This window comes from Agelaius phoeniceus, chromosome 1 (genome assembly GCF_051311805.1).
Source record: "Agelaius phoeniceus isolate bAgePho1 chromosome 1, bAgePho1.hap1, whole genome shotgun sequence".
Classification (NCBI taxonomy): domain Eukaryota; kingdom Metazoa; phylum Chordata; class Aves; order Passeriformes; family Icteridae; genus Agelaius; species Agelaius phoeniceus.
The window spans coordinates 92,478,784-92,494,622 of NC_135265.1; the positions used below are offsets into that span (position 1 = coordinate 92,478,784).

The following is a 15,839-nucleotide window of genomic DNA, read 5'->3' on the forward strand; positions in this document are numbered from 1 at the left end:
TTAGATTTGAGATCATGGAGCTGCATCTCTTCAGAGGTGTTGACTTAAATAACTGTCTCAAACTGTTAGAGAATCTGTCAAGAGGTGACTATAATTTGTCATTGCCAAAACACACCTCTCCTTCTGAATCAGTGTGCATTCAGAACTCTTAATATGTTGTTGAGGTGATGCATTGACATTGAATAAACTGAAGTATCAGGATCTGCTCAGACCTTCATTAAAATAGTTGTTTGAGAATTCTTGCTTTTTAAGTGTTAATGTTTTTAAAACTGCACACAAAAATATTCTTACAAACATTTAAATGAGCAAACTGGCATCTAAAAGAAATGTTCTGAATTGAAATTGTAGCTCAATGGACTTTTTTCCTCATAAAGGCTTTTCTAAATTTCATACTCCATTAAGAACAGTTAATGAGCAACCGTGGCTTACTGCTTTTGAGTGTGTCACTTTGATTCAATTTATTTGTTTATCCATTTCCCCTCTTTGAATTTCCACTGAAATTTTTTGAGAGTGCCCCAAAGTATTAAATTTGCTACATACATATTTTTAGAAAACTACTCAAAATGGATTACATGGATGTGGAAGGATCAAACAAAATTGGAACATATATTTAATTTCTGAAACTTCCTGAGTTTAGAAACTTTTTCTTGACAGCAGTAGAACAATGATGTATTTGCTGTTATTCCTGATAAGGAATACAATTATATATTTGCTGCTATTCCTGATAAGGGGCTAGTAAACTGCTAGTTGTATTATCACTTTTAAGGAACATCCCAAACCCCAAACTGAAGGTCTGGACACAAGGAAATTGTTGGACTACTTTGAACATAAGGGAGTAATTTTAAAAAGCATTAAGGAGAAAAAAAAAAAGTAAAATGATAGATCTGCTTTCTGCATTTGCGTCACAACTAAATCACGTAAATTCTTAAGGAAATGATGTGCTTCTTTTTCAGAATAAGGTGGAAGGTCTCCGTGAGAATCTTTATTTTCTCTCAAAAGAGAACCTTTCAACAATGCTGGAAGTTATCCTGGAACACACAGAAGACTTCACAGACTCTGCCTATACCAGTCATGAGCACAGAGAGCACATTTTGGAGCTGTCTAAACAAGCTAAAATGGAACTAGAGCAGCTGGTTTCAGTGTGGATGCAAGCTGTAAGAGCTTTTTAGCAAAGTAAATCTTTTCATCTCTACTTTGAATAGAAATTTTGAATGCAGTCTTTCTTCTGGTCTAGGAAGAGAGAACTGGGTGTATTCCTCACAGTGGGAGCTGATCAAGGAAGCCAGTTTGTTCTGTGCTTTTGCAGCTTCCATATGTTCTGTCCTCCCCCTACCCAGTGGTATTGCTTCATTGATTCTTTGATGGCTAAATTAGGCTACTGATGGCAGTAGACTAATTTTAATGAAGATGAGAGTGTAAACATGGCAGTGAACAGAAGTATCATTGCACAATCTTAAACAGTGAAGTCTTTTGGTGGAGTAGTTCAGAGATTTCAATTGTCTTGATCCCATAGCTGTGACCACAGTTTTCTTTCTTGTTTTCAACTGAAACAGTTAAACTATTGGAAAGGGAAACATTGTAAAATTTGCCTGGGTTTTAATATTATAGAGAGAGAAGAGAAACAGTAAGGCTATTTTTGTCTGTCCTTTTTTTCATTATTTAAATGATGGTAGCTTTTAGAAAAGAATGCTGTTAAGCCTGCCTCTATCATTTGTCTTACTTGTTCCTTGAAAATGATAGAAGATACATGCAAAAGGGGAAGCAAAAGCAGAGATGGAAAATGCAGCTTCTGGTTTTGATGCTGACTTGCTTTCAGTCTTGCTCCTGGGGATATGTGTAGCACAAGGTCTTATCAACGCTCCGAAATAAGGCATATGTGTCCTGGTATAGGATATTTACTTAACTGAGTGTATGTCTTATGACAAAGCATTTTTGTTCCTTTTTTCCTCTTTGAATCAGGTACTGCTGTCAGGTGTGTTTTTAATGCAGTAGTGCAGTTTGAAGGGCATATAAATCTTACTGATAATACAGAATATTGTTATGACAAACAACACACATACAGAATATCAATTTTATAGACTCCCTTTAACTATAGGAGCTAAACCTATGTTTAGCTTGGTGTTGGTGGTTAGCCCTGGTAGGCAGCTGTGCAAACTGCTCAGCAGTAACTAACACTGTGTTGTCAGCACTGCCTTTATCACAAATCTGAAGCAGCAGCATGCCAGATTTATAAAGAAAGTTAATTCTATCCCAGCCAAAACCAGGATACGTGGTTATTTCTTAGCTCTTTACTGGTGGAAAATAGTCACCTCTAAATAATTTACAGGCTTCATTTCAAGAGATATAAATGAGAGCCTAGTTCAAGATTATGCATATTTATGATCTGTGAAAATAGTTGGACGTGCACATGTGTGCTTGTGCATTAAGAATTTTCATTAATAAATAACCCAGCCTAGTTGTGACTAAAGACACAGTAGCAGGAAAAATAATAACAACTCACTGAGGTGGATATTTGGTTTCAGCTCAACAGTTTCATTGCAAGGTGAATGTTCTGAAGAACCAATCTTATAATTCAATATAAAACATTTGGTATAACATTTTTAAGGAACCACTTTATTTTAAAAAGATGTTTATATTAAAAAAAAAGCCTTAAATGCTTGTTTTACTTTAGGATGGTCAGGTAGATGATTTCTGGCAGATGTCAAGGAAACCCTTTTCCTGAAAAAAGCTCAGTGAAGTTTAGAAATAAATTCCTGTTGAATACAAGCAGACAATCAGATTGCCTCACAATTGGTTTTAGATTTAATTTGGTGATAAATGTTTCTATAAAAGAATTTTTCTAGTAGAATATAGATAGGCTGCATAAGTGAGAGCATCTCATCTAGAAAGAAAAGGCTGTCTTCTAAAGCTTCTTGAGCTCATGACATATGATGTCAAGGTGGCGTTTGCTGGGTTTTTTGTGTAATGTCTTGTTGGCTTCTTTCTTTGCTTTGTAGCAAAACCAAAAGACAAAGGATCTCATGGAAGACTTGGAAGTAGCCATTTTAAAAACGTGCCAGTGCATGAATGAACTTAAAAGGGAGGTAAGTACAGCTTAAGCAAGATATGGTGAATAAAAGTTTGAATTTCATACTTTCCATCCCACTGTAAAATGGGGTACTGTACCCAAGAATACTGTTGCCTGCTGATAGACAAGAGTAACCAAATCAGAATTAGATCATGGATCTAGCTACATCATCTTTGTCCTTACTGATTAGAAATCTGTTGGCTGCAAAGGTTCATTGCTAACCCAAAAAAGAAGTATTTGGAAGCAAGTACTATATCTTGCCATTATTTTAAATGTAAAGGCAAACTTCCCTTGGGGATGCATACATCACTGTTTGTAAATATATTTTCTTCTAGTGTGTGCCTAAATTAATAAACTACATTTGCAGTTTATTTGTATTAAACTTTTCCTATTGATTTCCTTAGCAGAAATGTGTTATGACAGTGCCTTATACTCAGGGGTTTTTTCTCAGCAGTTGTCAGCTATGTGTGTGTCTGTAGTACATTGTTCTTTTCCTAAGTGCAAGTATGCTGAGGTCAGCTTGCATACACACATGGAATAGCTGCCTCATTTGGTACATGGGATGGGCTGCACTTGCTGCTCAGGGTCTTCACCCTTCCTAGTGAGGGTAGCATTGGGGCCTTGTCTGTTCCACAGAACTGAAGCAAATAGAGAATCTGATTTCTGGCAACTTCCTAAATATTTGCACATGATTCTGCTATCTTTTCAACTGCTTCAAATTGCTGTTCTTTTAAGCAGATGGAGAAATGAAGATTAAGAACAGTGAGTTTCAACACAGAGCAGTGCAAAGATGTTAGAGAAATGTGGTGAACTTGTTTAGGCTGACCTGTCAGCTCCTGTAACTGGAAAATCTCAATTGCTGAAAAAATTGGGCTCCCCTTTTTTACCATAGGCAGAATGAGAAATTTTGTCTTCTGGACTGTGTTCCTGCAGCTGTCCTGAAGATTTGAACAGTGCTTTCAATCTGTTTCAGTTCAGTTGCACTTCTGCTGTCAGGCCCAGTGTTAGGCTCCAGAAAGTGGAGGATAGATAATTTTTGCACTTTGATTATGTGCTGGTTTGTAATTTGGTCACCATTATGGAGGAAATAGACAGCAGTGCTTTGCCAAAGTGGCCTTCACTTTGGAATGTGAGCACTTCACAGTGCTGTGAGATTATCCTTCTTGAGCAACATTGTTCCCAGGTGCTGAATGAGGTGGAAGAGTTCCCAGTCAAATTAGGATGTGACTATTTAATTGCATAGATCATAAAGCCACAGGTGGCTGGAATATGTTGTGTGAAAGAAAGGATTCTTGCTCTTAGAAGTAAGTTCAGAGAATTATGTTGTTTTTGTTGTTCTCTGTGTAGTGATTGAATTGATCCCAGAGTGGCCATGCTTCTGTACATGGCTGAAGACTCTCCTGTCAGTCTGACTTGGGATGCCCCAGTGTGTCAGTCAGGATTTCTACTGGTTAAATTCAAATACTGTGACTATAATTAAAATGTTTTTGAGAGCCTGAGTGGCTGAGAACAAAAGACAGCCTTGTTAAAGTAGTTAACTCTCTGTCTTTTTATGGAAGAAACAGAAGTTGTATTCCTTTCTTGAGATGATTTTACCGCTAATGATCAGAGACAGTATTAAGTAGAAGTATATTTCTATTTTGGATCAGGATGAAAAGAATCTCTAATGAAAAGGTGATCTCTATGTAGTCTACATATAAATGAGAATTGCCAGTTCCTACTCCAGCATTACAAGCCTTTCAGATATCCTTTCTTCAGAGTTGACTTCATTTCTGGGATTAGTGATTTGTGCTAATTTTTAATGCCATGTGAGCAATGTTATATAAATAGTTTATAACAGGTTGTCATAGCTTGTTTTTCCCCCTCTAAAAAACAATTGCAGCAGGTTTTGAGGCAACAATTCAATTTTCTTGTCCTTTGTGAAATTAAAAAACCAGAAGAACCTAATTCTGGATGCACAGGAAGTACTGCCAGAGGAAGGGGGTAAAAATGGAATCCAGTGAATTAAAAACCCCAGCATACCATTCCAGTAAAAACTCTTCTCTATGGAGTGAGTTCCAAGCTCATCACATTCATAAGAGCTGGAAAAATACTTCCTCTTGAACACCAAGTTTGTTCTGTACTCGGTCTAGTTTAGTAAAGTGAGTGCAGCATTACAAGACTCACAATAGTCCTAGGAGCATATTCTGCTGTTTCTAAAGAGGTTGCTATTTTGGTTTTAGCAATGTTCTTAAGAGGGGGCTGATTGTAGGGTGCAGGTAACCTAGTGACTAGTTACTAGGACTAGCAGCAGCTGTCACTGATACCTGTTTTCAACCAGGGTCATTCAGAGGACAGTTTCTGAGTCTGTATATGGATTTAGAGATGTGTTTAAATGAGAAGCTTCTCCTTGCTTGTTGGGAGATTGAGACTCCTTCAAGACCCATCTCCTTGTAGAAAAGGTGCTTTGTACTTTCCTAAGGCTGTGTCACAAGCTGATTATATTCAAGCTTTTCTTTGTATTACTGATAATTCTAATTTCTAATACATTATAAATTCAGTTTTGTGTAGCTTCAGTCTGATTCACACAGTTCAATGTGTGTTCTTTAGGAGAAGTGGGATGGCCATTGTGCTTTGCTTATGCCAAACTTGGTGACCCACAGATTCATACATCTGGTTTTTCCTCAGCTGTAACATAATCAGAAAGCAGTGGTGTGATGACTTAATGGCCTCATTTTACCCAGCTGCTCTTTTGTTTCTCTCCATATTTGGTTGTGAAGTTGTTTTTTCTTGTTTGTGGGGAGAGTTTTTTGGCTTTTTTTTTTAATTGCAGTGGATTTTATCTTTGAATAGTAATTGAAGAACTAAAACTCCAGATAATAAGCAAGCTGTATAGGAGCTTTCATGCCAGTGAAGTTTTTGCTTCTTGAAAAATTAATCTGTCTCCTAAGCTTGTTTGACTTGGTACTGGATAGACTTTTTTTTTTCTGTTTCATGGTTTATCTCTTCTTCTTTTAATGCTATTCAAGGTCCACAGTGCAGCAACATCTCTGGCAGCAGATCTTCTAAAATACCATACAGATCATATGGTTCTCAAAGCATTAAAAATCACAGGAGTAGAAGGAAATCTTGAAGCTGTAGCAGAATATACTTGCAAGCTATCAGAGCAGAAGGAACAGCTTGTTGAGGTGAGTTCACACCTGCTTTCATTGTATAGGACACTTAGAAAATGAGTGGCTGGATTTGCATCAGTCTATTCTTTAGGAAGGCTTTGGTCTGTGTTTTTGCAGTTTTATTTTATTTTCCTAGTATGCTGTTGAATTTTGGATTGTTCTTGTCAGGGTATGAGCCAGATACATCACATCACCATGGCATGCAAGTGTTATAGAAGGGATTTACATTCGTGCCCATTCTCCTCATGGATCTAGACTCAATCTGTACGTAGACATTTGGCCTAAAATATTAAGTAAAAAAGTAAGTTTCTAGGTCCAAGAGGAAATTATCACCCCTTTCTTTCAAGCAGCAGTCATCCAGCAATAGCTGAATCCAGGTATACAAGAATGCTGGAGATATACAGTTAAGTTTCTTAATGCAGTGAGTTTGATTTTTTGAAGATTAGTCAAGAGGGCCACTGAAAATCTTCCTCCTTTGTGACAAGCAGTGTGTGGAGGGGATGTCAGCAACGTGTAGTTTGTTGCTGTCTCTCACAGATGAGCAGAGGCACCTATGCCAGCAGGAAACATACAAATATAGATCACTTTGATCTGAAATACAGTGATGCCAGCAGCTGTACTTGCATGGTATCCAATACTCATTTCTAAAAAAATATGATATACAGGGCTTGAGGATTCCTCCCAGAAATATGAATATGTAGAAGCAACACCCTTGAACTTCCAGGACTGGCGGAACAATGCTTTGAATTTTTAATTTCTAATTTAATGTCCCCTTGATCTGTGGCTATTCAGTATTCTAGTGAGACATCAATTTTTTTTCAGGCATAACCAAAGGTTAAATAATGCTTGTGTGTGAGACCTTGTAGCATGTCTGATGATGTGCAATAAGTTTCATACGTGCTGTCTCTGTCTTACAAATTCCTTTTGATCTGAAAACTTCCATGTTCCTTTCAACCCAAAGTGCACTCTAGGTTGATGATGAAGGAAAGATGAAGGAAACGGTATTACTTCCCTAAACTAATTTGGCACTGATTTGCTCAAAGATAATTTAGTCCATTGGATGATGATGAAAACCTAAATTTTCCACATGCTTACTTATTGCTGAATAAGCCTGTTCTTATTTATTCTACAGTTTTTCCAAGTTCTATATATGTGTATTTACTTTCAGTTTTATTCAGTCATAAATATGTGAAATTGTTTTTGTTTTACTTCAGTTATTAAGACTTTCTTTTCTGTTAATGGTTTTCCACACCTTTCAAGTCAGGATTTAGCCCCATTTTTATTATTAATTCTCCCTGAGTAGCGCCCAGGGAGTGCAGTCCCCAGTAAATATTTGAAAGGACAATCAATAACTTCATGTTTGTTTGTACACCTTATTTTTGTATGTACACCTTTTCTCACTACTAATAGATGTACATTTTTTACAATTCTTTTAATTTTTTTGAAATAATTCAGATGTGTCGCTTACTGAGGCATGTTTCTGGAACTGAGCCCCTTGAGATAACTTGCATACATGCAGAGGATACCTTTCAGGTCACTGGCCCACAGGTATGTTCAGCTTTTAACTGGCCTCTTCTGCTACACATAAATCAATAAAAATTACTTGTGTGGATTTTTCAGGAGACCTAATTTTACCTGTTGAAAGCATTCATTTCTAAGAAGGAATTTTGCTCTAGTGCTGGGTGAGAGCTAAAAGAGCGCTCATCAAGCCTGCAATTGTCAGATGAATACACTGTGATAATAGTAGCAGTTTAATTCTGTGTTTTGCCTGGGGAGGCATTTGTGAATTCATGTGGAACACTATGTACTGGGACTTACAGCAGCAAATGCTTTGTTCTTTGTCCAGATAATTTCTGCTGCAGAAACCCTGGCATTACATCCATCTAGCAAGATTGCAAAAGAAAATCTTGAGGTGTTCTGCGAGGCCTGGGAGTCTCAACTGAGTGACATGTCTCTGTTGTTAAGAGAAATCAACGATGTGTTTGAAGGAAAAAGAGGTAAGAAGGCTGTGTAGAAATAGAAAAATATAACTTCAAATCTAAGAATTTTAAGTGTGATTTAGGAAGTTCTGTTTTCTTAAGAGTGGAGTGCAGTAAACAGTTCCACATCCTGTGAGATCTAGGTAGCAATACACAGATATGTTGGGTTTGTATAGATGTTAAATCAGGCTGCTGATTGGATTTTTTCAAATAAAAGCAACCAAATCTATAAAGGCCTGATTTACGTAAGATTTGCTATGTTTAATTTTCTGCACTGAGATTAGTTCCAGCAAAATCGAATGGAACTGTTCAAAGGACACAAAATTGTTTGACTCAGTTCTTTGCCAGCAGTGTCCAAATACAAGGGGTGGTAGGGCTTTCACCCACCCCTTATTTTGTCTTGCACATATCATCAATTCATGACAGTCAACATACAACTTGAATTGTGACATGTTTAATTAATGTCCTGTATTTGTAGAAAATACATATATACATATATGTTCTATACTGTCAGCTTGCCTTGTATTCACTTCATAATGTAGTGAATGTAGTTATTTGATTTTTAAACTGCTGTCCTTTCTCCTGGATGGAATTTCTGACGACTCTGCACAATCTTGGGATATTTTCTCTGGTTGGTAAGTTTATTGGTATTTGTACAACATGTAGAAGAAAAGCTTGGAATCTTAAGGAAAAAAAATTCTATGTCTACTTTTAGCATAGGGTAATTTACCTTTAAAATGGAAGGCATTTTGGTTTTCGTTTTTATACCACATAATTTTCTTTCAGATTATTTCTTTAGTGTAGCCTGTCGCACTTCTTATAGCTATGTCTTTGTTTCAGTCTTTAGGGTATAATTGCATACAGAGAGAATGTAATGTATAATAATACTGAATGTCTTGTATTTTAAAGAAAATTGCTCAGGTTCGAAAGCTTAGATTTAGCTAAATATGGGCACTTAATTTTTTGTATCTAAGATACAGAAAATGTAAATCCTTATTCAGGTTAGATGACACTTTATCAATGATACAATACTTCATCTTGCTATTGAGATCTCTTTTCATTTTCAGACTTGATTTTGTAGTTTAAATTTCTGTTCTTGATTATTTGTGTGAGCAGTTCTTTACTGCCAGCATTTTGAGCACAGTAGCAACCAGTCATGGGGTGTAATATCTTAAATTGTTGCTGCTGGTTGGTGAATGAGTGTGTGCCTGAGCCTCGTAAAAGACTTGTAAAAAGAAAACATATGTTGAAATTCTGAGTGGGTTTACAATAATTGTGTGTACTTCAGGTTATTGGCAGTTTGAGACTTCTGAGAAAAATGTGATTGTTATCCCAGCTGTTCTTCCACCTTGTTCTGAAATACCACATAAATATGTGCAGAGAGCCTGTTTATGGGCCTTTCAACTTTCAGCAGATTTTTTGTTTGTTTGTTTTGAGAGCCAGGGTCAAAGTCGCTTTCCTTAAAGAGAATATTTTATAACATGAAACTCAAATTATGCTATTATGCTATTGTAAATATGTTAGAATAAATTTTGAATCTTTAGGAATTTGGAATCTACTGATCATGCAGTATCTGATTTTTTTCATATTCATACAATGGTCTAGCAAGGTTGAATGATAACCTTTTTATATATTTATATCTACCTGTGTGTGTGTGCGTACATATATATAGATAGATATTATTGTATTTAAAAATAATAGGAAGAGAATCATGCAGCCACAGCAAAGCATATCCTTGGCTCTCCAAACAAATTGTTCTTGATGTCAGATGCCCAGCCTCCTCTGTAGTTAATAGCTTTCTCCTGGGGCTGCTGATGGAAGATAACACATTTTCCATAAGTGGTATTTTCCACTTTCTTTAAAGCATCATTTCACAAGGGCAGCCCAGTGTCCTTGCTTGAAGGAGGGAAAGGAGAATAGGTAGGTGTTGCTGAGCAGGTTGGAGGCCATCATGAGTGATGCAGTGAAGACTTCTCTTGTTTGGCATAACCACACAAGTGTGTTCTTGTTAGTGGCTCTCATTTCCTCAGTCTTTCTTTCAGCATAAAGTGTTCTGATACCACCACTGGTAAGATACTGAGCATTGCCTGTGTTCTCTCTGTGGCCTTGGGTGTGTTAGATCTTGTATTGCCAAAACACTGTTGAGTAATCTCCATTTTCCTTGTCACATGGCCCAGACTTTCCTCTGAATCTGGAGTTTTTCATAGTTACCACCAATTATGTCCTTAGAAGTAATTTGGTGTCTTATATCCACCCGTCTTCTACAAAGTTTTCTCCTCTATTGTGGGCTAATCTGGTTTTGTTTGTTTGTTTGTTTTCTCTTGTTGGACCTCAGAGTGACTCTTGTCATTAAAAAAAAGGGAGGGGAAAAATCTCACCTAAACACCCCCAACTTTTTTCTACCAGAAAATACCCCCTGAAGTTACTTTGCCACTTCCAACCTTTTTCTTCTCCAAGAAAACACACCTGGTGATCCAGTAAATAAATGAAACGAACATATGTACTTGCTAAGAGGTTATAGGAGCGGCATTCACAAAACTTTTGCCTCCAAACACAATGGAGTGCCAAAATATTTGATAAGGCTTTATTCTTCTTGTAATTCATTATACTTGTCTTAATGTTGAGGTTGGTAAAAGTGTCTTTATTTTACAGACTAAAATGTATCAAGTGCTTTATTAATAGTAAAATTGTGACTGTATGTAAGAAGAGATAGAATTACAGTAAGAGGTATATTTTTTTTTCTTCTCAGTTTAAAATCTTGTATTTTTGTACTACCAATTTAAATGTTTGGCTTTGTTAGAGAGTTCAGAATACAGCTTAAGATGCAAAAAATGAATGGTGACTAAATGTGCTGGACACATCAAATAAAAGAAGCATTTTTTGGATTACACTAGATTCACATTGTTTATACTCATTTCTTTATTTTCACGAGCAATTGCATAGCTTCTTTATCCAGTGGGGTTTTTTTTTCATAACATAAAATGAGGTATTTCTCTTGCTGAGGCTCCAAATGCACATGGGAGGAGCTGGATTTAACTTGAAAGTGAAGCATATTTTACTCAATTTTAATGAAATTATACCAGAACATGCCCAAATTGAAAAGGGCTTCTCCAGGGTAGCAGGATTCACAGGCACGACGGGGTGGGGGAGCTTGGTGAGCACAGCACAGCCCAGTAACCCTCATTTGTATTTGGGAAATATTCCTGTGCTGTGCAGAACTGTACAGCTAGGTAGAGTTGTCCTTCTTTGCTCAGTCCTAAACCACTTTTTAATCCAGTGGTGAGGAGGCCTGTTCTCCACAGTGTTGGTGTGTCCAGGCTGGAATGAGGAGGGTGACAGGCTCCTTGAGAGGGTCAAGAGCTCCTTCTCCCCTGCCAGGCATGGGAAGTTTGATTCTGCCCACAGAGGGATTGTTTGGTTCATTTCCATTTGGTGCTTAACTCTGAGGCTCTTGCACTTTGAGATGAACCACATGACAGAAGTACCTTTCATCAATCCAAGCTGCTGGATGTCAGCCAAGCTCTTTTTTCTAATGTTTTGGTTTGAACATGGTGGAGAAGAATGTAAATAAATGATCCTCTGGTTTGCTGCCTTGTAACTGGAGTAAGAAGTGAGAGAACAGTTTCTGAAGATACTGAAGTATGATTCTGAATATACTTCTCTGCTCTCCTCTTTGGTTTTGCCCACTTGATTTGAGAGGAGTTGAATGACCATGAGATTTCTGAAGGGCTGTAGGTGATGAATAGGTGATACAAATCAGAATTAGGAAGCTCAAATTCCAGCAAGAAGAGTGAAGCAGGCATGCTGCCATACTCTCAGAGAAGAAGTGACATCAAAAGTGGGAATTGAAAGTTGAAAAAGGGGTATTATGGAGGGAAAACCAGGACTGGAACTAGTAGAAAGCAGAAAATTGGAAGACAGAGAATGAAATAATGAAAATTAATTTTAAGTGAAAAAAAAATTAAAAAAGGAAAAGCATGTTTAAGAAAACACATTAGTAAAAACAAAGGCAGAGTAAAATAAAAAGATGACCATCATGTGGTGAAAAAAGCCTCTTGATATAATAGCAAAGATCTGACACACAAACTAAAGAAATTAAATACCTGAAAAATTACGTATGTATATTCTGCTAATGGAATCAAATAAAAGTTCTGTGACTACACTGATGGAATTAAGTATTTTCTGATTAAGTAAATTATCTCTGACCTGAGTTGATCTGCTCCTTTGAAAGGTCTTGGTATCTGTGGGTCCAATGAAGTGTGTCTTTTTGTGTGCATATTTTATGATCCTTAGGGTTTTTTAAAATGTTCCGAGAAATAAGTAGTTAGATCTTTCTTCTTTTTCAATATGGTGAGCAACGAAACCCTGCTAAGGTAAATAATGAGAATTAATAGAAGAGCAAGGCAATTTTTATTTTCTTCTGTTTGCCACCACTTTCCATTTGGTTATGTCTATGCCTGCCTTGTGTGTTCAAGTACTGTGTCATGGCAGTGAGCATTTTTATTCCATTTGTTATGTCAAAGCTTTCTGTGTTTGAACTTTTTAACAAGACACAACATGTTTTTACATAGCTCCAAGGAGATCTTTTATGCTGCAGCATTTAAAATTGTAAGTTCACTTTTGTTCTTGGTATGTCTTACATGCCCTTTAGCTGATGTTTTGATGTATAGGATGTTGTAAATGACTTCTCGTAATTTGTATTGGTCTTTAGAGGACAAATTTGCTTGGATACATGTTTGGGCAATTAATATCCGAATAACACTGCATTCTGAAAAAAAAAAAGGTTACGCAGCTTGTGCCCTGTTAGCTCATTCATCTTTTGCAAGACTGCATGGGGGAAGGAAAAGTGATCTTAGGAACGAATTTTTCCTATTTTTTAAGAGGGTTGAAGGACACTTGTTGGCGTCCTAAAATTGTAGGAGTCAGTTGCCTAGATACAGAGATTTTGATCTTCCTGTTGTGTCAGGAGATAAAGGGCATGCTTTCAAAAAATCCTGAATGCACAAAAGAACTGTCTTCTGAGGACTCAGAATGGAATTTCTCTAGGAGCTGATACAAGAGGAGGAATTAGCAATTGTAGCAACTGAATCTATTGTAATAAATGCAAGACTTCGTAGACTATTATATCTTCTGGTAATTGAAACTCTAATCTTGGGCTGTTAGCCCAGGCAGTGTTTCTTCTTGAAAATAAAGTCTTACCAACTTTTAGGTAACACCCAAAAAGGATTTTTTTTTCTTAATTTATTTTGCTCAGATTTGGAATATTGTAGGCTCCTGGCAATACAAGAAACAATTCAATAAGTTTGTAAAATTCTGTAGAACTTCCTTCTTCATAAAATACAGCACACATGGGATACGTGTAGTACAGTACAACATGAGAGTTTTATTTGCATTACTTAGGAAAACCTGCCTGTGTATTTCTCACTAGTGGCACTGTCTACTCCAAATTTCAGACCATTCATCCCATGCCAAGAAAAGCCATACATGGAGCTACAAATTTATGTTCTGTATTTTGCAACAAAGTGAGTGCATGTAGCTAGTGAGTCATGGGAGAGAGTTGCTTTACTTTCCTAGTGAAATACATGCAGTAGACTAGAAATATTACTGAGGGAAATGTTCAGAGAAGCTTTCTTAATTGCCAGTTGTTAAAATCTGAGCAGTACGGAGCTCTTGGTCTGTCTCTGAAAGCATGAGACAGAGGATCTTCTGCAGTATTCAGAGAGGAGGAATTACAGGTAAGTAATTTGCTTTTATAGTACTGCAGTTTTAGGAAGGATGAAGTAAGGCATTTGATCCCACTGATTAAAATCTATATATAAATTTTGGTATAAACCTGTGTGTTCTTCATAGGAGAGAAGCGTGTCTACCTATCACTGCCCAGACCAGGGGTAAGTTGCTTTTGGGTTTGTTGTGGTTACTTTGTATCTGCTGTTCTCTGTTTGATTTCTTTCCTTGTCACATCCCCATGGGGACATAACAATATCTTGGTAAAATGCATCCTGACTGGATGGCTGACACTAAAATATCAAAGTTTGTCAATTTATTAAGTGAATAATAAGCAGACTGAAGACAAATGTAACTAGTTATGTTGTGTGCTTTAGTCACTTTGATTATACATAAACTTTAATTCCTGTTCAATAATGTTTTTACCACATAATCTACTTTCATGCTATATAATTAAAAAGTACATTGTTGCTATTAAAACAGTAGGAATATGCTGCAATATACTGAAAATTAAAACAAAAATAAATCATACTAAATCAGACTTAACATTGTAGCCTGAGTTAACCTATTTGTAACAAGGGTTCATGTTCGAGCCTGTTGTAGCCTTTTTAAATAATGGGTTCTTTTCCTTCCTTGATCTTAAGTATGTTTAATGTAGAGAAAAAAGTTTTTAGGTATGAGGTAATTTAATGTCTTTAGCTGATTATAATTGATATTACACTGTTTCTGAGAGCATCTGTGTGTTAGGAAGCCTCCTAAATCTTGATAGTGTCATGTAATCAGTCATTTGATTCACTTTCTGTGAACTGAATCTTTCCATGAGTAGGAAAAAGGGAAAGAATAGTCTCAAAAGGTACAGTAAGCTCTAGCTTGTTTCTTTCTCTCCCTGCTTTTTTTCCTTAACCTGTAGAGAAATTTGGGTTTGAAATGGTCCTCTGTCTCCATGCCTTCTGTTGTGCAATTCTACAGCTTCAAACACAACTTCTGACTCTTAATGAAAAGATAAAATCTTTATAAATCAAATATTTATAAAAAAGTTTTATAAAGCCAATCTGCAGATTTAAATAGAGTATGTTAGGATGCATGATCATGGGTGAATTTCATAGTTATGGAGCTAAATACTCAAACTTTGGAAAGGGTTTCTGTCCCTGACCAGTTTGATTAGGACATAGCTTCTGGACATCATAATTTAGAGATGAAATGTTTGAAGTCAGAGTCCCACTGATTCAAATGTTTTTAAAAATATTCAATAAAATTTTTGTGGTCAGCATTTAAACAGTTCTGCTTTGTATTGTTTGAAAGGTTCCTGCCTTCTTTTTGAGTTTTGCGAGATACTTAACATTGTGGGGAGTTAACAAATGCACAGTTTGAAAGTAGACAGGAAATGTAGATGGCATCCACAGGACACCAGAGTTTCTTCACAGAGCGATTTCTTTGCTTAGCTGATGCTCTGAGCTTTGGAATTGCCTCTCTTCCCAGTGTTGTTCCTCTCAGCAGAGCCTCTCCTCCCTCCACTGCCACCACAGATCTGCTGTGCCTCGCTGACGCCCACGCTGTCCCTGCACAGAGGCCACACTGTTCCTGCCAATCTAATTAGATCACATATTTTGTTACATCTGTTTAATTGCCACTCTGCTGTTTGCTGGTAATGAGTGGCACCCTAGACCATGCTGTAGATGAGGACCAGAGCAGCAGTGATGATTCATGAGTGTATTAATGCATATTTTTTCTCTATAGTTTAAAGTGTTGAATCATGTTTTAAAAGCAGAATAACGTATCTACTGATCTGACTTTTAATAATAGTACTATTAAAATAATGCAAGGGAACACTAGAGTGGAGAAAACTGCAAAAACATTCTGAGCTTCCTTTAGTTATTTGTGAATTGAAAAACTTATTTGCTGTAACCAGTGCTGGTT

The 15,839-nt window shown here is 36.7% G+C and overlaps 1 protein-coding gene across 1 annotated transcript in view; it reads left to right on the top strand.

Moving 5' to 3' along the window:
* Nucleotides 1-15,839, top strand: part of CTNNAL1 (catenin alpha like 1) — a 58,213-nt gene that overhangs the window by 35,999 nt on the left and 6,375 nt on the right. Inside the window, exons 7-12 of the mRNA XM_054627808.2 lie at nucleotides 954-1,154; nucleotides 2,997-3,083; nucleotides 6,076-6,234; nucleotides 7,675-7,767; nucleotides 8,066-8,216; nucleotides 14,049-14,086. Of these exons, the coding sequence (XP_054483783.2) occupies nucleotides 954-1,154; nucleotides 2,997-3,083; nucleotides 6,076-6,234; nucleotides 7,675-7,767; nucleotides 8,066-8,216; nucleotides 14,049-14,086 (729 nt within the window). The remainder of the gene's footprint in view (nucleotides 1-953; nucleotides 1,155-2,996; nucleotides 3,084-6,075; nucleotides 6,235-7,674; nucleotides 7,768-8,065; nucleotides 8,217-14,048; nucleotides 14,087-15,839) is intronic.